General features: G+C 43.3%; 1 protein-coding gene across 1 annotated transcript in view; it reads right to left on the bottom strand.

Moving 5' to 3' along the window:
• Nucleotides 1-21,579, bottom strand: part of TXLNG (taxilin gamma) — an 87,322-nt gene that overhangs the window by 5,465 nt on the left and 60,278 nt on the right. Inside the window, exons 5-8 of the mRNA XM_082246502.1 lie at nucleotides 18,566-18,760; nucleotides 12,801-12,920; nucleotides 11,598-11,672; nucleotides 5,579-5,671 (exon numbers count right to left, since the gene is read on the bottom strand). Coding sequence (XP_082102628.1) covers nucleotides 5,579-5,671; nucleotides 11,598-11,672; nucleotides 12,801-12,920; nucleotides 18,566-18,760 — 483 coding nt within the window. The remainder of the gene's footprint in view (nucleotides 1-5,578; nucleotides 5,672-11,597; nucleotides 11,673-12,800; nucleotides 12,921-18,565; nucleotides 18,761-21,579) is intronic.

Genomic DNA, 21,579 nt, shown 5'->3' with positions numbered 1-21,579 from the left:
TGTAATGCTTGCAGGATCACCCAGGAAAAAAAAAAAAATAGGAAAAACAGAGGAATTTCAATCCCATACCATGGGGAAAAAAATACAAAGTGAAACAATTTATGACCTGCGACACTAAAAATGTCACATATGTGTTGGAATGCCCTTGCAAATTACAGTATGTGGGCAGAACATGCATGTTGTGCATTAGAATGAAAAGAATAATATACTAAATAAAAAAAAAATAAAAAAAGGGACAGGAAACCGTGTATCCAACCATTCTCGGTTATGTCATAATTAACCTACATTGCTGCCATTTTATAGCATTGATAGTGCGTTCAAAACACTTAGGAGAGGCAATCGTAAACCAATATCTCAGAACGAAACCAAATGGATTCAGCAGTATAAAACGGTTTCCCTTGATGGGAAAAGATATTGACCTAAATGTTTTCCTTACCAATTATTAAAGATCACATTCTAGATTCCCCCTAAAATGAGAAGAGCTAAAGTTTCCAATTAATGGTGATTTTGGACCACATCATAAAACTCTCTGGGGAATTTGTTCTATTTTATAGTTATAAAATTAAATTACAATTATTTGCTATAAATATGTGTTAATATTATGTTTATTGGTCTTATATTTTTTAGCCGGCCTACGTGATGATGCGCCGTCTCAGTCTATCCCCAGAGGACATTATATGTGACAAAACGCATAGGGTGGGGCTTCCAATGGTGACGTCATCACGTATGTGCTTCTCCGATTGGTCCGTTTGATGAGAGAGTTTGGAGGGAGATCTGGAGGAACGCCGCTATCCTTACTTTTCCACATACGAGTTGATTTTATTGGAGGTTTGTAACTGCAATCCTTTTTATTTATTAAACGAGTTCATACTTATTACGCTATGGAAGTGTTTGTCTGCTTTTCCCCACATATCCATTTTGCCAGACAAGTTTAGGTGGTGACATTGAGTGCATGGTTTTGGGGAGACCATTATTTTTCCCTCTGCTGCATTTGAGCGTCAAATTTGTCCTGTAAGCAGTCTGTGTTTACACTATGGGTGTGGAGTTGGACTAACCCTTTCCAGTGCTACTTTTATACACCTCCTATCATATGGGATCTTGGATTAAGGACTGACATTTTTTTTCTTTTTTTCTAATATAGACATTTTATTTGTTTTGTAGTTACAATATTATACTTTTAAAAATGTATTTTTTAGTGCTGCACTATTGAATTATGGTATTTATTGGGAGTTGTTGTATTTGACTTTCAGTGCTGGCTGTGATTTCTTGACTATCAATTTTAAACCTTTTAGAAAGGTCCAATTGGTCCGGTGAGTTATTTAGGCATTCTTTCTGAAGAGACAAAACACAGGATATCTGATATTTTTATGGTGGAACATTATATTTTATTTTTTGTAAATGGGTTTATCATATTATATATTTAATTAAGGATGTATATTTGGGATACATGAAATATGGTATTGGAAATATATTATATATAATCTATTTCGGATATCATAGTATCTTCACACATATGCACATTTGTATAGCACCCCCTTTTTTCTTTATCACCTACACTCCTGGTGGAATAAGCAGTCCTTAAAATCGAAACTTTTCCATTCAAACCGTGTAGCTTGAGAATTAAGCTGACAAATTCAATGAGAAATTGTGGGCTTGGAAGCCTTTTGGCTTCCTTTAGCCTCAAGAAGCACAAAGAGGGAATCTGATCGGTGAATCACAGCAATCGATTTCAGGTAACACCTGCTACCACATCCAGAGGGTGAAGTTGCCATGTCCCACAGCGTCTGAGGCTTAGGAGAAAAAGAAGGCAACAGAATGCCCTGAATAAGACGGAATGCAGAAGCCACTTTAGGCTGAGACTATACTGAGTCTCAAGAACCACCTTGTCATGGTGGAGCTTGAAGAAACGTTCCTTACATTATAAGGGCAGCCATTTCCGAAAAAAAAAAAAAAAAAAAACTACGAGCCGAAATAACGGCAACCAGAAAAATTACCTTCAGTGTCAAAAGGACTAAATGGAAAACCCTGGATGGGTTCAAAACAGAGATTTCTGTAAAACAGGAGGTACCACACTGATTCCTGACTGGGGTAAAAATGTGTGTGATACTTTGCACAAAAGGCATGCACCAAGGAATGTGAAGCAATTGGCCTCTGAAAAGAGATGGTCAAGGCTGAAATCTGACCCTTGGTTGCACTCAAGGCCAGTCACAGATCAACATCCAACTAGATGAAGGCCAAGATACGGCCCACAACTTGCAAGGATGAAAACACCTTGCCTCCCACAAAGCAATGTTAAGATTTTCCAAGTCCAGTAGTAAATCTTTGAAGTTGCATTCCTAGCCTCCAGCAGGATAGGAATGATGGAATCAGAGATTCCCCTGTTTCTCAAGACTGGAAAATTGGGCCCTGAAACTAGGGATGCACCGAAATGAAATTCTTGGCCAAAGCTGAAGCCGAATAATAATGAAATGCTTGGCCGAAGGCCGAATACCGAACGCGGTGTTTCGCATTTTTTCCATTTATTTTGCCAATTTTTTGTCCTCTCTCTTGTCCTCTCGTGTCTCTCTCTCTCTCTCTTGTCCTCTCATGTCTCTCTCTCTCTTGTCCTCTCGTGTCTCTCTCTCTCTCTCTTGTCCTCTCATATCTCTCTCTCTCTCGTCTTCTCATGTCTCTCTCTCTCTCTTGTCCTCTCATGTCTCTCTCTCCCTAAATGTTACTATAGGGAATGGGATTCAGTGCACACTGCAGCCTTGTACCATAGGGTTAATGTTAGTGACACTGTAGGGATTGGGAAGGATGCTGGGAATGGAAATCAGGAAGCATGCAGGCAGCCTTGTAAATTTTAATTGCAGATACAGGGCACTGGGCAGGTCAGGGTTAATATGGTAACATCAATTACTCAGTGACAGTCAGTCAGTGTGGACTCGATCAGATTATACAGTGACAGACAGTCTCTCATAGTGGTGGTAGTAGGAGGCTGGAGGTGGACTAGTAGGAGCCTGGAAAGGAGCACAGCCGCATACATACATTACTCACTCGTGCACTGCAGCCCGCCCCACACATTCAGTGAGTCTTACTCTCCTCCCTAGTTTTTTCAATGGCACATTCAGGAAGCCAATCACGCCGTGAGTAGCGGCACAGCGGAACCAATCAGGTGTGCAGGCACGCGTGATTGGTTCGCTGTGCAGCTAATCACGGCGTGATTGGCTCCCTGAATGTGCCATTGAAAAAACTTGGGAGGAGAGTAAGACTCACTGAATGTGTGGGGCGGGCTGCAGTGCACGAGTGAGTAATGTATGTATGCTCACCGCGGAAGTGTCCCGGCTTCCCCTGCCTAACACGGAAGTCTGTGAGTCCTCCTGTCCTCCTCCGAGTCCCTTCCCCCTACCTATGTAAATATCGTGACCTCGGCGATATGAATATCGCCTACGGCCACAGAACGATAGTCAATATCATATCGACTATCGTTCAGCCCTATTGTTCGGCACAAATTTATTCAGCCTTTTTACTTATTCGGCCGAACACCGAAAGTGCTTTTTTTGCTATTTTCGGCCAAATAATGTTCGGTTGCCGAACATTCGGTGCATCCCTACCTGAAACAGAAGATCCTGTCAGTTCAGAAGGACCCAAAAAATGCCCGCTGACACGCTACCAATGTCAGTTACCATGTTTTTCTGGACCAAGCCTGAGCAACCAGAATCACCGCAATCTTTTTCACCTGAATCCTGTAAAGTAGACAAGATCTAAGCTGCAATGGTAAAAAGGCATAAATTAGGGACAACTGGTCCCACAGTGTCACCAAGGCAACCACTGCAAACCCCTGAGGATCCCAGGGTCCTGGAGACAAACCTGTCCAATTTCCCAGTGAATCTGAATGCCAGAAGGTCCACATCTGGGGGTGCCACACCTCTGGGTGAAGAACCCACTTCCCCCAAAGGCACTCATTATTGGCTGAGGAAATTTGCCTGCCAATTTTCCACTCCTGGAATATAAACGGTGGACCGAGTAGGAACAGGAGGTTCTGCTCAAGATTGGATTCAATCCAGTTCTTCCTTAGCCGTTTGACTGTTTGATGATGCCTCCTTGATAATTTATGTAGGCCACTACTGTTGTTCAACTGGACCCTTACAACGAGATCATTCAGTTGTATCGACCAATGTAGAACAAGACGAATCGCCCTCCGCTCTAGAATGTTGATGGGTAACAGCCTCTCTTGTGGCATCCAAGTTCGATGGACCGAACATTCCACTGTAGAGACCAGGAATGAAACCAGGCAATGGGTAATGACTCCAAGGCAAATCAAGGGATTTGACAGCATATTGAGCAAGTGCACCCGAGATCTCAGATTAAGGCATTTTTCCAATAGAGAGATAGTTCTTGCTTAACAGTATCCAGGGTAACAGGGCCGGATTAAGAGCATCATGGGCTTGGTGCTGAGGATTTTGAGGGGCCTTAAGGGCCGTGCCTTGGCATGCACCCAGAGGAGGAAGGGTGCAGCCATGCATGCCTAAGTCAACATGGGATGCTGTCTCTGAAGCCCATAAACACATCCATGCATCGGCAACTGTCCCTCCTTGTCCGGCCTTCGTGCTGTGTGGGGAGGTTCTGAGGGAGCTGCCTGGGGAAGCGAGCATAGAAGCCTGACTTCTGTGTTTACAAGTGACAGAAGAGCGGTAACAGTGAATATGGCCAACCCGGGGCCTATATAAAAGGTAGGGGCCTGGAGCTGCAGCTCCAATAGCCCCTACGTTAATCTGGCCCTGCAGGGTAAGGCCCAGATATTGTAACCTCTGAGCTGGAAGGCAGATTTTTGGAAACGGAGAACCCAGTCACCCTATTATAGGAAAACCTTGGGTCTATAGGAGGCCCAGCTCCCTGAGCCAAGACCTTGGTGAACACACTGGGAGCTGTAAACAGGCCAAAGCCACCAACTGAACATGCAAGTCACCACAACAGCAGATAACACTGGTGGGGGAAAGATCAGAACATGCAAGTAACCATCTCTGATGTCCACTGACAATAGGAATCTCTTCACTGGAAAGAGGTCGCTGTGGACTGTGTGAACTCCTTCCAGAACTTCGGCACCCCTAGAATCTTGCCGAGTCACTTAAGATCTAAAATGTGGCGAACATCTCCATTTGGCTTTGGAACCTAGAATAGGTTCATGTAGAAACCATGGAACCTTTTTCTCTCTGGAATGGGAATAATCAATCCCTGGAATAGGGGATGATTGAGAGTATACAAAAAAGCAAATCTTATTTGAAGATTTAAAGAAACATCTGAAAGCATAAAGTGAGGAAGGGGAAAGCTCTAAAAATCCAGTTTGTATTCATGAGACAAAATATTGCAGACCAACCCGTCCCTCATTCCTCCTTATCAACATGCCAATAACATTTTTAAATAAAACCTTTCCATTTTATTACACATCTTAGTTTAGTTCCAGAAATGTCATCACTGGGTCTCTGTGCCTCTCTATGCAATGCAGGCAGATTATGGTTCATGGGAGAGGCCAGCACAGTGCTGTATTTAGTCTCCTGAAAACATTACAACAGCAGGTACCGTGATGACAAGCACTAACCTTTTCCATTTCTTGACGGAATGTTGTAAAAAGCTCATTGCTTTTTGCCATTGTGGTTTGAAATTCCTCAAACTTATCCATGTACAGAGAAAGCTGAAAAGAAACAGCAGATAGTAAAAAAAAAAACATTGTCTGAGAAAATAGTTCAATTAGAAGTACATAAGGACTTGACAACTTGTGTGGAGGATTGTGTTTTTACACAAAAAAAATAAAAAATAAAAAAAAAGAACTCCACAGGGGCACACAACTGTTTCTATTCGCCCTGTTCACACTTAAATGCAGCTTTCAGGTGTGGTGCAGATCTGCAATACGTCTGCACCGCAGCTCTGATTCTCCCAGTGTATCTGAATAGAACTGAAAAGAATGTAACATTTCAATAAAGTTAAAAAACAGTGCTCTGCACTTTAAAAGTGCAAGGCACCTCTGGCCATAACTGATACTTCCTTCATGGTAGAATTTAAACACATTTATAAAACAATATTAAAAAAACCAATTTCTGAAAAAATTCTATGAGGAGAAGACATTGGTATTGTAAACTCTTGATGTAGTGTTTTGTAGCAAAACCCTATAGGAACTTATTTTTCATCATTGATTCTATATACAATAGTTTTCTTGCTATATATGGCTGATAGGACCAAATAATGCTGGATTATACATTTTTTGTATCCATTTTGTCTTTTGGACTAGGTTTCTGAATATAAACAGCTAGTGTTCAACAGTGTTGCCATCATCAACCCTGATTATTTATCGATTTCCCCCTAAATAACATTTTATTTTCACACCCCTAGGGACACACATAACCCCTCCCTCTCAAAAAAAGTTAACCCCTTCACTGCCAGTGTAATTTTACAGTAACAGTGCATATGTATAGCACTGATTACTGTAGAAATGTCACTGGTAACCCCAAAAGTGTCAGTCAAGGGTCCGACCGATCTGTCCACCGCAATGTCGCAGTATCGCAAAAGACAAAGAAAAAAAAAAAAAATCGCAGATCGCCGCCATTACGCTTTAACCACTTGCCGACCGCCGCACGACTATCTACGGCGGCGGTCAGCCCCTCACAGGCAAAGTGACGTAGGTCTACGTCGCTCGCCTGTGAGGGTTTAGGGAGCGAGCGCGCGCCGCCGGAGGCGCGCTCCCGCTCCCGCGTGGTCACGGACCCCCCCGCGCGTGTGACCGGCGGACCCGATCGCCGCCGGCCACTCTGCGATCGGCGGGGGAGAGGGAGAAAGTCAGGCAGCTTGTGTAAACAAGCTGCCTGTCATTCTCCTCTCTGTATGAGAGCTGATCACATGGATCTACTATGTAGATCCATTGATCACTCTGCATACAGTTGAAGCCACAGCCAATCACAGTTAGAATCACGCCCCTAGGGACACACACAGCCCCTCCCTCTCAAATAAAGTTAACCCCTTCACTACCAGTGTATTTTTACAGTAACAGTGCATATATATATAGCACTGATTACTGTAGAAATGTCACTGGTAACCCCAAAAGTGTCAAAAATGTCAGTCAAGGGTCCGATCTTTCTGCCGCAATGTCGCAGTACCGCAAAAAAAAATCGCAGATCGCCGCCATTACGCGTTAAAAAAAAAAACAACAAAAATGACAAAAATCTTTCCCTTTGTTAGTAAACGCAATAACTTTTGCGCAAACCAATCAAAATACGCTTTTTGCGATTTTTTTTACCAAACATAGATAGCATAAAAAAAATTGGCCGAAAATATAAAAAAATTTTGATTTTTACATTTTTTTTGGGTGGAATTTCATATAAAAAAAAGGGAAAAATATTGCTATTTTTGCAAAATTTACGCTCTTTTTTTGTTTATAGTGCGTGATCAAAAAATCGCACAGGTGATCAAATACCGCCAAAAGAAAGCTCTGTTTGTGGGAAAAAAAGGACGCCAAATTCGTTTAGGTACAGCGTCGCACGACCGCGCAATTGTCCGTTAAAGTCACGCAGTGCCGAATCGCAAAATACCCTCTGGTCGTTTAGCAGCCAAATCCTCCGGGGCTTAAGTGGTTAAAAAAAAAAAAAAAAAAAAAAAAAACATAAAAATGACAAAAATCTTTCCCTTCGTTAGTAAACAAGATAACTTTTGCGCAAACCAATCAAAATACGCTTTTTGCGATTTTTTTTTACCAAACATATGTAGCATAAAACAAATTGGCCGAAAATGTTAAAAATTTTTGATTTTTACATTTTTTTTGGGAATTTCATATAAAAAAAAAAAAATGTGAAAAATAGTTATTTTGGCAAAATTGACGCTCTTTTATTTATAGCGCATGATCAAAAAAAAAAAAAAAAAAAAAAATCGCACAGGTGATCAAATACCGCCAAAAGAAAGCTCTGTTTGTGGGAAAAACAGCGTCACACGACCGCACAATTGTCCGTTAAAGTCACGCAGTGGAGAATCGCAAAATAGGCCCTGGTCAGGAAGGGGGTAAAATCTTCCGGGGCTTAAGAGGTTAAGCAGGGCAAGCTTTTAAACAAAGCATTTGGAAAAACAAGAATAACCACTCATTTTACTTGCATTATGTACATTGTTAGGGTGTCGAATCTAAAAGCTTAGTATTTAATACTTCCACAAACTGTGCCCAATGCTCCCAACACTTCCACTACAGTGGAGATAGAACAAAAAAACAGATCAGCAATATATATCATTTGAAGTTTCTTTTCCCGCAGTTAAAGTGTATCCATCAGGTATTAAAAGCGGACAGCAGTTCTACTATTCCACTTTAACAGCCTGCTAATGTGTCTCGATTTGAATTCTGTGGAGCTGGCCACATCAGTGTTACCGGTTCACATTAGCGCGACACGACTCCTTACTACTTCGTGGGCGACTTGTGCATTACATTGCACCACGACTTTGGAGCGACTTGCAGGGACTTCACATAATGGAAGTCTATGCAAGTCGCTCCGAGGTCGCCCCGAAGTAGTACAGGACCCTTTTTCTAAGTCGGAGCGACTTGTGTCGCTCCTATTAGAACGGGTCCTAGAGCGGTCAATGGACCGCGAGGGAGTGCGACTTGTCAAGCTGACAAGTCGCGCTAATGTGAATGGGCTCTGAAGCCCCATACACACACGCAGATCGTCGTCATACAAATGTTCGTCTTTTCTCCCCGGGATGTCGGTGTCTGTTGAAAAGTGCAAAGACAGCACAAGGACAGCACAAGAATTTTGTCCGCAGACTTCAGCTGACTGCAGAAGTGATGTCATGTAATGGTTAACTTTCCCTGTGTTTTTTATTTTCTGAGCATGCCCAGTCTTGCAAATCTGCGGTCTGTCGGCTGATTTCTGTACTGACAGGCAAACAATTGTCCGTTCTGGTGTCCGCAGACAAAAATTTTCATGTTTGCAAGAAAGACTCTTGTCCGCGGATTGTGTGCAGACAGCTGTCGGAGGCACCATACTAACACGCATACAATCGGCAGATCTTTCGTCCGCCGACGTTTGTATGGCGACGATCTGCGTGTGTGTATGGGGCTTTAGTCTTAATGTTGTTGCTTACTAGGTTAGTCTTAATGTTGTTGCTTACTATAAAATCCAATAATAAAAACGGGAAGACCTCAAAATGCAGGTCAGTAGTTTTAAGGCCATGTAAACACTTAAACCCATATAGTAGTTATTAGAACACTGATGCTATGACACCAATGCACACACCCTTTTTTCACAGGTAAAATATGCACATTTGCGCTATGAATTTCTGCTATAGTAAAACTAGTTTTAAAGTATTCATCATTAGGCTCCATTCTGACTTGTGGGACTTGTCATGCAACTTTGGACATCGAAGTCGCATGACAAGTCGTTCCCCATGTCTTCCATTGATAACCATTCATATACAGTACCTCACAAAAGTGAATACACCCCTCACATTATTGTAAATATTTTATTAAATCTTTTCATGTGACAACACTGAAGAAATAACACTTTGCTACAATGTAAAGTAGTGAGTGTACAGCTTGTATAACAGTGTAAATTTGCTGTCCCCTCAAAATAGCTCAACACATAGCCATTAATGTCTAAACTGCTGGCAACAAAAGTGAGTACACCCTTAAGTAATAATGTCCAAACTGGGCCCAATTAGCCATTTTCCCTCCCCGGTGTCATGGGACTCGTTAGTGTTACAAGGTCTCAGGTGTGAATGGGGAGCAGGTGTGTTAAATTTGGTGTTATCGCTCTCACTCTTATACTGGTCACTGGACGTTCAACATGGCACCTCATGGCTAAGAACTCTGAGGATCTGAAAAAAAGAATTGTTGCTCTACATAAAGATGGCCTAGGCTATAAGAAGATTGCCAAGACCATGAAACTGAGCTGCAGCACAGTGGCAAAGACCATACATGGGTTTAACAGGACAGGTTCCACTCAGAACAGGTCTCGTTATGGTTGACCAAGGCAGTTGAGTGCACATGCTCAGCATTATATCCAGGAGGTTGACTTTTTGAAATAGACGTATGAGTGCTTCAGAGTTTGAAGAGGTGTGGGTCAGCCTGTCAGTGCTCAGACCATACGCCGCACACTGCATCAAATTGGTCTGCATGGCTGTCGTCCCAGAAGAAAGCCTCTAAGAAAGATGATGCACAAGATAGCCCGCAAATAGTTTGCTGAAGACAAGCAGACTAAGGACATGGATTACTGGCACATTGACCTGTGGTCTGATGAGACGAAGATAAACTTATTTGGTTCAGATGGTGTTAAGCGTGTGTCACGGCAACCAGGTGCGGAGTACAAAGACCAGCGTGTCTTGCCTACAGTCAAGCATGGTTGTGGGAGTGTCATGGTCTGGGGCTGCATGAGTGGTGCCGGCACTGGGGAGCTAAAGTTCATTGAGGGAACCATGAATGGCAACACGTACTGTGACATACTGTAGCAGACCACGATGCCCTCCCTTCGGAGACTGGGCCGCAGGGCAGTATTCCAACATGATAAAGACCCCAAACACACCTCCAAGACAACCACTGCCTTGCTAAAGAAGCTGAGGGTAAAGGTAATGGACTGGCCAAGCATGTCTTCAGAACTAAACCCTATTAAGCATCTGTGGGGCATCCTCAAACAGAAGGTGGAGGAGCTCTAACATCAACCAGCTCCGTGATGTCATCATCGAGCAGTGGAAGACGACTCCAGTGGCAACCTGTGAAGCTCTGGTGAACTCCATGCCCAAGAGGGTTAAGCCACCGCTGGAAAAAAATGGTAGCCATAAAAAACAGACACTTTGGGCCCAATTTGGACATTTTAACTTGGGGGTGTACTCACTTTTGTTGACAGCAGTTTAGATATTAATGGCTGTGTTGAGTTATTTTGAGGGGACAGCAAATTACACTGTTCTAGAAGCTGTACACTCACTACTTTACATTGTAGCAAAGTGTCATTTCTTCAGTTTTGTCACATGAAAAGATGTAATAAAATATTTACAAAAATGTGAGGGGTGTACTCACTTTTGTGAGAGATACTGTATGTGTGGCTTAAAGTTCCAACAACTTCAAAGTGGTTCATGCATTACTTTGGTCTGACTTTCATGCAACTTGAGGGCCATAGACTTCAATGTTAACCCTCAAAAGTTGCATGAAAGTTGTGCCTAATGTTATACAATGCAACCATTGTCCATTATCACTGGTTAAGCCAAAGTCGTATCCAAGTTGCACTCATCCAAATTTGCATCAAAGTTGCACTCCAAAGTCGGAGCAACTTTAGAGTCATACAAGTGTGAATGGAACCTTAAGCAACTTTTAATCATCGTTTCAATTAATCTTTAAGGTAGATGCCACCTTCACTTGATAGTAGATTCATGTCATTATTTGACTTTTTTTTTTTTTTTTTTACTACAGGAGGTAGCGCATTTGTTTTACAATTTCATCAGGATAGAAAGATAAAAGGGTAAGGATGTCATATTCGGGGATGTGACTTCTATAAAACAGGGAAAATTGTGTCCTCAAATAAAGGCATTACAATTTCACACAAGTGGCTTATTAAAAAACAAAAAAATAAAAGCACCAACAAGCACAATCATCATCTAACCTGCTGCTTCAATTGGGTTTCTTGGTGTTTAAGCTCTTCAAATTTTTGCCTGGTTTCTGTAGCCTCATTTAGCAACTAGAAAAGAAAAACAAGCCACTTCATTCAACCTGCTTCCCAGAAACACAATGCTTTTCATTTCAAATCTTTTCTCAGGTATATTGAGTTACAGCATGCATGCATTATTGTAGAAATAAAAGTACAGCCCATCACAGTTTGCACAGAAATGTATAGGCCAGTACAAAACACTAAAGCACCACACCATTCCATAGTTACAGGAAACCCCTTACTGAGAGGAATAAGGGGTTCCCATTGCTGACCTGCTTCTAAGAACAGTTGCCTGGCTGACCCAAAGAGCTATCTGTGACCACTCACAGTCTATCAGGAGTCTATAGGGTAAGCCGGAAACATTCTGCAATACTAATCGGTGTTCACAGATGCAGATGAAGCAAGATCTTTAGTAATAATTGGGCATTGTACAATAAAAAAGACAAAGAATGTTCTGTGAATCCTAACCAGAACTGCAACTGGCAGTCGTAAGGACAGACATAGTGTGTTCATGAATAAAAGTATTGCATGGAGCTAGATTTCACAGCACCCGACATTTCTTTCATGAGAACACCACCAATTGTAATAAAGCCTACCTGCTGTGCCACAGCTGGTGCAAGAGGCAGCTTCTTCTCTTCACACATTAGGAGGAAAAGTACAAAAATATATCCCCTGCCCATGGCAGTTCACTTAAAACGCAGTCTCATGATCACTACATAGAGAAGCGTGAAGAGGTGAACACGACTGTACAGCTGTAACAGGATAAATGCAATAGAATTCTGTACTATACCTCTCAGACTTTGGAGCAATTGTATATTCTACTTCTAGGCTTGTGCAGCTTTGGAAACCCCACCACAATCCCAAGCTCTGGAATTCTTTACTATATCCAGAATTAGGTTTATCTGAAGGCAACGGCTACATCTACCATACCAATAAATTTCAGGTTATCTGATCCAACACACTAGGCAAATAGAACCATGTTAACTTTGCATGTTATTTATTTACTAAATGCTATCTTTTCACAGGTGAATAACCTTACACAATCATTAAGATATATAGCTATTAAGTCACTAACAAAAGCCTGGATGAATATATATGTGAAGTTTTCTAAAATGCTGACTTTAGCTATTCCTTCTTCCAGCAACAATCTTTACTTACAAACTCTCTTTCCCGCTGATGTCGTTCCTCAGCTTCTTTCATAAGCTGAGCTGTCTGCTGAAGTTTGGCATCAATTAGCTGCTGCTGAAGCTCCTTATGTTTGAAGACTTTATCAATGTGCTAAAACAATAAGCAGTTTGGCATGGTTAAAATTTGATTCTAAATGCAGGGAAAAACATAAGCAACTGTATAAATAGCAAAAATGTAACATATGCGTTACAACGTTGTAACATATTATAAGGCCACTCCATCCTAATGTTTGGTTTAGTTCTTTGTATATACCAGCAAGGGGATCCCCAGAAGCCTCTTGCAGTTCTTTACAAAGGTTAGTTTTGAGGGAACTGAAAATTTATCAATCTCCTTTTTTGACATTGTTTTTGTTAGTTGGAATGATAAAAAAAATTCAGTAAACCTTACATTTAAAAACAAACCTTGACGTACTGGTAAAATGGCCTATTAACTAAAATGTTATGTACCGTAATTTTACATAATTTTTGGCTGCATGCACTTTTGAGATGACATGTTGACATGCTCGGCATCTATTTACCTGACAAAACACTGTTTTATATTGTATTCGTGTGTACTAAAACTCATTTTAGTGTAAATTTTTCCTAAAGTATGCGTTTGATAAATAGTTGTGCAAAAATGATGTGGCATAAAACATTGCAACTGCTACCATTTTTTTCTAAAGGGCCTCTGCTTTCAGAAATATATAAATGTTTGGGGGTTTAAGGTAATTTCTAGCAAAAAATCCAGATATTAACGTGTATGAAAAAATGTAAAAATTGCTTTAGTACACAAGTAGTTAAAAGATCAGCTCAAGGCCACCAAGCTCATGAACTTGTTTAGCATAGGTGATGGCAACAAGAAATGCCACATAACTAAATTCAAATCCCAAGGATACAGGGGGGAGTGCACAAGGGAAGCCGCATGGGAGATACTCTGTACAAAAGGTCTTATCCAGGCCATACAAAGAGCAAATTTCTTTCCTGCAGCCACAGACTGTATTGACAGGGGAATTCTACCCACCAAACCATTGTATTCTCCCAGCGGGAGGGGGGCTGGGAGAAGACAATGATTATTGCTAGCGTCTATACCGGCCGCTAGTGATAATCACATGTAAAATCCGGCAGGCTGGTTGTACCAAAGTTGATCGTTCAGCTTGGTACATTCAGCTTGCCCATACATAGTTCGAATCTCGGACGGATCCTGCTGAACCAGATATGGCCAGCCTTAGAAAGGAGGAAGCTAGCAATCTTTGAAACAAGATTGCGAGCACCGAGATCTGACCCTTGAATGTGCCAAGAACCAAAAGCTAGTACAGGCATTTTTGCAAAAAGCCCAAGATTTATCCCACAGAGAATATCCTGGGGTGAAAGTTGCTTGCATCGTGCCAAGCAAAGTATGCCTTGTGCGATAATAAACCTTACAAGAAGCAGACTTCCTAGATGAAAGAATCATAGGGATCACGTAGTTAGAGATGCCTCCATCCCTCAGAGCCTGAGTTTCAACAGTAATGTCATTAAGGCAACAACCTAGAAGCAGGGTGGTAAACTATCCTTGTGAGGCAAAATCTAGGCCCCTGGTGCCCAACAACTCAACAAGGGGCCTGCAGGCACCAAGCTTTGAAGGAGGGTGTGAGTCAATTATTGAGTCCACTGACACCAATGCTGAGGGATTTTATTGCGTCCATTGACACCAATGCTGGGGGTTATTATTACTTTTACTGACATTAAAGCGGAGCTCCACCCAAAAGAAGCTCTGCTTGTTCGCACCCCCCCCCCCACTGCCATATTTGCCACTTGTTTGGGGGAGGGGGCGCGGGTACCTGTTTGACAAGTGCTCGCTTCCACTTTGTTAAAAACAGGTACCCGCGCCCCCTCCCCCAAACAAGGAGGGGCCAAACAAATCTCCATTATGTTTGGCCCCTCCTCCCCCCGCTGCCTTTTTAGGACATGTGTGTGATCCTAAAGACAGCGGGACCATTTAGAAAGCGCAGCACGAATCGCGCATGAGCAGTAGGAAACTGGCTGTGAAGCCTGAACGATAAAAAGACAAAGAAAAACCCTAATAAGCAATACATCTTGGAAAAGTTAGGCACTTAAGGACCAGAAGGTTATACACCCTTAATAACCAGGCAATTTTTTGCAATTACAGCACTGCGTTACTTTAACTGACAATTTTGCGGTCATGCGACACAGTACCCAAATAAAATTGATGTCCTTTTTTTCACTCAAATAGAGCTTTCTTTTGGTGGTAATTGATCACCTCTGCGGTTTTTATTTTTTGCGCTATAGACAAAAAAAAAAAAAAGCGACAATTCTGGGAAAAAAATAAAATGATTTTTTACTTTCTGCTATAAAAAAACAAACAAAAAGAAAAAAACAACATTTGCATAATTTTAGGCCAATATGTATCCTGCCACATATTTTTGGTTAAAAAAACCCCTATAAGTGTATATTGATTGGTTTGCCCAAAAATTATAGCACAAAAGTTATAGCTTGTACAAATTAGGGGATAGATTTGTGTCATTTTCACTTAATTTTACTAGTAATGGCGGCGATCAGCAATTTTTAGCAGGACATTGCGGCGGACAAATCGGTCTCCTGACACTTCTGAGGGGATCAGTGACATTACTACAGTAATCAGTGCTAAAAATATGCACCGTTCCTGTACTGACACTGGCAGGGAAGGTGTTAACACCAGGGGCGATCAAAGGGTTAAGTGTGTCCCTAGGGGGTGCTTTCTAGCTGTGTGTGGGGTGGACTCACTAGATGAATAAGGCACTCTGCCTTGTTTACATAGGCAGACTGCCGTTCTGTCTCTATGGGGAGTGATCCAGGATGGCTGGATATCGCGCCTGCTGGACCCGCTGTGTGGCTCCCCCTGTAGTCAATCAGCGTGCGCCCCCACTTTTTATTACTTGAAACGAGGTACAGGTATGTCGTTTTGCGTAATAGAGCCGACCTGCCTCAGTGAAAGTAAACAGCGCATGAGAATGCACATTAAACCGCTACATGTACAACAAAAAATGTTGACATTTGGATGGGGACAAAGCAAAATAGGGACTGAACCCTGTAAAACCTGTATACCCCCATATGTTTAAACAAATTAAAAATACCCATATATGTATATGGTGAGGGAAAAACCATTAAAAGCTGCTGAATCCTCATCATATAATCATGCTATTGATGGAAAGTCAAAACTCATGCAAAAATCGACAAAAAAGTAAAAAACTATAAGATAGTAAATAGTAGGATCAAAAACCACAATCTAAAGCATAAGCTTACCCTATAAAATAGTCAAAACATCCAGTTCCTCGTTAAGACCCCCCCCCCCCAGAGAAAAGGGTTTTCAACTCCAAAAGGTTTCTCTCGAGCATAACCTCTTGAATCTTTTTGCATCCGGCAGGGAACAAGGGACTGACTTTGTGATGCCTTTGATGAACATAATCCTTCTGCCTGGTACAATTCCTGAACAACCTGCAAAACGGACTTTACGGATGTTCCATTTACACAGAGGATGACAACAACTCTTTACGCAAATAAGAGTTGCTTGCTCCGGGCTTAAGATTTATACAGGAACATATCCTTCCAGAATCCTCATGGAAGAGATCCACATCTAAGGTCAGGACTTCCTTATTGATGACCAAAGTGAAAGTTATGCCAAAATAAATTCTCATTACAAAAGGAAATTAACTCAAGGATACTGGCTTCCGACTAGGGATTGACCGATATCGGTTTTTCGTTGCCGATACTGATATTTTGGCCATCGCATATTGGCCGATATTTTGTACATTTAAAGTTTTGAAAAATAAAGACAGTTTTTGACACAAATCTGGTACTGAGCATGTTAATTTTTGTTGAATGCTTAATGGCTGGCTTGCTGGCACCCTAAGGTGGGTGGCTGGCTTGCTGGCACCCTGTGGTGGTGGCTGGCTTGCTGGCACCCTGTGGTGGTGGCTGGCTTGCTGGCACCCTGTGGTGGTGGCTGGCTTGCTGGCACCCTGTGGTGGTGGCTGGCTTGCTGGTACAGGGCCTGTGGCTGGCTGGTACAGGGCCTGTGGCTGGCTGGTACAGGGCCTGTGGCTGGCTGGTACAGGGCCTGTGGCTGGCTGGTACAGGGCCTGTGGCTGGCTGGTACAGGGCCTGTGGCTGGCTGGCTCGCTGGTATAGTGCCTGTGGGTGGCTGGCTCCGGGCTGCTGTGGGTGGGTGTATAGTTGTGATGCACTCCTGCGAGACTAGTCCCGACTCCAGACAAGGCAGTCCAAGGTGAGGGAGGTGGCATAAGAAGGCAGAATGACGTTATGAAAATATCGGCAATATCGGTAACTTCCGGGGAAGATTCCGATATATCAGGCAAAGTGCATATCGGCCCTCGATATATCCGCCGATAATCGGTCGATCCTTACTTCCGACCTTTGCCAGACGATGCTCCCATCATCTACAAATCGGCTATTCAGTAGAAGACAATGAGGGATATTTACTAAAACTGGTGCATATGAAAACTGATGCAGTTCTGAACAGTAACCAATCTGCTTCTAACTTCAGCTTGTTTAAAGCGGAGTTCCGGCCTTGGGGGTCAAATTTAAGTAAAAATACCCCCCGGGACAGTCAGGGCTAGTACATTCCACAATGGATAGCCTCTGAACTGTCCCGGGTTGCACTTACCTATAAGAAGAAATACTTACCTTGAAAAGTTATTTTCCAGCGCTGCCATCTCAGGTGTGGGCAGCTAAAGCCTGTGCGTCCTCTTCTGCGGCCTCTTCAGTGACGTCGGAGTCCCACAATGCACTGCACTGGCCCCGCTCATCACTTCCGGTGCAGGCGCGGCATCCCTGCACAGCTTCTGGACATGTCCAGAAGCTGTTTAAGCAGGGAATGCCGCGCCTGCCCTGGAAGTGATGAGCGGGGACGATGCAGGCACATTGACTCCTGGGAGCGATAACGTTCAGCTCCCAGGAGTCACCACAAACCGGAAGTGACGGCACGGGGAGTATATTTTCATCAATATCAAGGTAAATGACCAAAAAAAAAAAAAAATTGGGAGCATCCATTTCTTTTACAGGTGGCCCCTCAGCAAGCCAATGGCCCAAAATCATTTTCGATTTTGAGGCCAGAACTCCGCTTTATTTAAGCTTTGACAATAAAGCCTAGAAGCGGATTGGTTTTTATATGCACCAGTTTTAGTAAATCTCCCCTATGTGTTTCGAAGGGGTTGTTGGCCCGTATATTAAGATCCTCCCAATACCCCATGTAAATATTCGCTTGACCCCATAGCTGTCACAACCTTCTCTATGAAGCCCTCAAGGTAAACAAATTGTAGGGATTGAGAAAAAATCAATTGCCTTCACTATGAATTTCTGACATGCTCTTTGACCCATATAGTCTATTGCATTCGGTTACCCTTTTGGTCTACAATGGGTAAAACAATTCAAATTTTTAGGGCCCATTTTGGAGAACATGGGGCGTATTTAGAATGGCTCCCCCCAATATACTGCCATTTTGCCTGCCACCACAACGACCAGAATGATCTTCCTCTTTTGGCCAGTGAGTCAATCCCTCATTCCTTCTTGGATGGAGAAAGGTCCAACAGATTATGCTCCAGAGAAACCTTTTGGATTTTCAAGTTAAAACACCCTTTCTCCAGGGGGTCTGAATGAGGAACTGGATGTTTTGACCATTTTTTTAGGATGAGCCTAATTATTAAAAACACAATCACTATCACTGATGCAGGACTAAATGTATATAGAAAAATACCTCACCTCTTCTCGCAGGGCATACTGCTCAATAAGTTTCTTTAACTTATCTCCAAGCTCTGCGTTTTCCTGGCGGAGCTTAGCATTGTACACATCATGCTGCTCCATCTGTGCTTGGATTTCATTTAATGTCATCTGGAAATGTGCAGTGGCTTCTTTACGCTCTTCCTCATATTCACGTGCCTGATGCATATTGTCTTCCTATATATTAGAATAAAGGAAATTTTATTAGGTTTCTCAAGACGAATATGAACTTTGATGGTTCCTAGCAGTCTATATAACTGGAGATAAAATTAGAGCCACCACCCCCCCAACAGAACATTTTTTTTTTTAGGATACTTTCTAAGACCATACCACTACCAAAGGGATGGGATAATCCCAATTTTCTTATTCAGACACTGCAAACAGTGCAGTTGGTGACCAGGATGGCAAATGCATCAATTTAAAGCGGAACTTCGCTGCATGCAAGCACCACAAACCAAAAACACTATTTAATTTATTTTTTATATTCAAAGTAAACTCCCCAATCCATCCATGTCTCCATGCTTTATTTTGCGAAGAAATTACTTAGAAAAATACCCCCTAACATTTCAGTGCGTGGCCACCTGGAGTAAGGGCAGATGATTAATGTAGCCTTTACTTCTTGGAATCCATCTGCCCTTAGCTCAGGCACGCAAGCAGGAAAGTGTGCTTTGCTGGGAAAACCCCTCCTCCTCTCCTGAAGACTCCTGGGATGTATGACAATTTGCCTTGGCATTGAAACCAGGAAGTAACTGAAGAAATGTTTTTTTTTTTTTAAACAAAGTAAAATTGGATTTTTGACTTACCGTAAAATCCTTTTCTTTTAAGCTCATTGACAGACGCAGTCCTCTTTGATTAATATCAGTAGGGTTATACTGCCACCTACAGGAGTAGGACACTAAGCAGGAAAAACGTTCTGGCCACACCTTAGAGGCAGTCCCAGAGGGTATATCCTGTCTCTCCCTGCTACAGGATGTCAGTTATGTCACAAAGCAGTGTCAGAGAATTCAACCCGACCCAACTCAAAATAGAGGGGCGGGTACTGCGTCTGTCAATGAGCTTAAGAGAAAAGGATTTTACGGTAAGTCAAAAATCCAATTTTCTGTCGCTCATTGACAGACGCAGCCCTCTTTGATTAATATCAGTAGGGACGTCCCAAAGCAGTGCCACAAATGAGGGGTGGGATAACTGAAATCAAAATCCAATCCAGAAGGCCCAACCGGTGCCAACCAGAAGTCTTAAAGGCTCATCAGACAAAAGGATGAGACTCAACTGAAAACCCAACAAAAAAACCCTCGAGGTAGACCACCGGTCTCCTCAAACAGCGGCCTGCAGAAACTTGCGGCCAAAAGAGGCATCCGCCGATGCCAGCACATCAACTTTGTAAAATTTTGTAAAGGTATGAACCGACGACCAGGTAGCCGCCTTGCAAACCTGAACCACTGACGCCTGATGGCGGAAGGCCCAGGAAGCACTAAGCGCCCAAGTGGAGTGCGCCTTAACAGGGAACGGAGGAACCCGACCCTTAATAGAATAAGCCTGTACCACCGTCTGTCTGATCCATCTGGAGATAGTTGCGGCAGACGCAGGCAACCCCTTTCTAGGGCCATCCGTGATCACAAACAGTGAATCCGTCTCACGGAAAGATTCCGTAGTAGTCAAGTACACCCTAATCGCCCGAACCACATCCAAGGAGTGTAACGCAAACTCCCGAGGATGACTGGGCTTAGGACACAGGGAAGGTAGCACAATATCCTCATTTAGATGGAAATCTGAAACCACCTTAGGAAGGAAAGATGGATTCGGACGAAGAACCACCTTATCCCTATGAACCACCAGATACGGGGAACGACAGGACAATGCGGCCAGTTCTGACACCCTGCGTGCAGAAGTGATAGCCACCAAAAAGGCCACCTTCTGGGATAAAGTAAGCAAGGGAATATACCTAATATTTTTAAAGGGAGGTTTCTGCAGAACCGACAACACCAAATTAAGATCCCAGGGCGGCAAGGGCGCGCGCACCGGCGGAGTCAGGTGTCGCACCCCCTGGATGAAATTCCGCACCAAGGAATGAGTAGCCAGAGGCTTCTGAAAGAAGATTGCTAACGCTGAAACCTGACCCTTGATAGTGCTCAAGGACAGTTTCTGCTCAACCCCCTGTTGCAGAAAAGCCAATATTCGGGCCACCGAGTAAGAACATGGAGGAAACCCAAGGGATTCACACCACGCGATATAAGACTTCCATGTGCGATGATAGACTTTTCTGGAAGTCGCTTTCCTCGCTTTAATTAGAGTAGGAATAACTGAAGCTGACAACCCCTTGTCCTTCAGCACCTGGGTCTCAACAGCCAGGCTGTTAAAGCCAGCGATCGTAAAGCAGGATGGAAGATCGGTCCCTGAGACAGCAGATCCTCCCTGAGAGGAAGTCGCCAAGGAGCGTCTGCGACCAGCCTGACCAGGTCGGCGTACCAAGCCCGACGAGGCCAGTCCGGAGCCACCAGGATCACTGGAATTCCCTCCACCTCTATCCTGCGAAGAAGTTTCGGCAGCAATTTGAGAGGAGGAAAAGCATACAGTAGCCGATACTGCCCCCACGGGGCGACCAGCGCGTCTGCGGCGTCCCCTAGAGGATCGCGGGAGCGGGCTACAAACCTCTGCACCTTCCTGTTGAGTCGAGATGCCAACAGATCCACATCCGGGGTGCCCCAACGAAGGCACAGTTGGTGAAATACCTCTGGATGAAGAGACCATTCCCCTTGATCCAGAATCTGACGGCTGAGAAAATCTGCCTGCCAATTCTCCACCCCTGGAATGAATACCGCGGAGAGGGCTGGAACAAATCGTTCCGCCCAACAAAGGATGCTGGCCACTTCCATGGCCGCCAGGACACTCTTGGTGCCCCCCTGGTGATTGACGTAAGCCACGGCCGTGGCATTGTCCGACTGGATCCGCACCGGGCTGCCCCGGAGCTGCTCGGTCCAGTGAATCAGACAAAGTCT

The sequence above is a fragment of the Pelophylax lessonae genome, assembly GCF_965119305.1.
Source record: "Pelophylax lessonae genome assembly, chromosome: 2".
NCBI lineage: Eukaryota > Metazoa > Chordata > Amphibia > Anura > Ranidae > Pelophylax > Pelophylax lessonae.
Note: the sequence above shows the minus strand (reverse complement) of the source record. Positions and strands in the feature narration are given on the sequence as shown.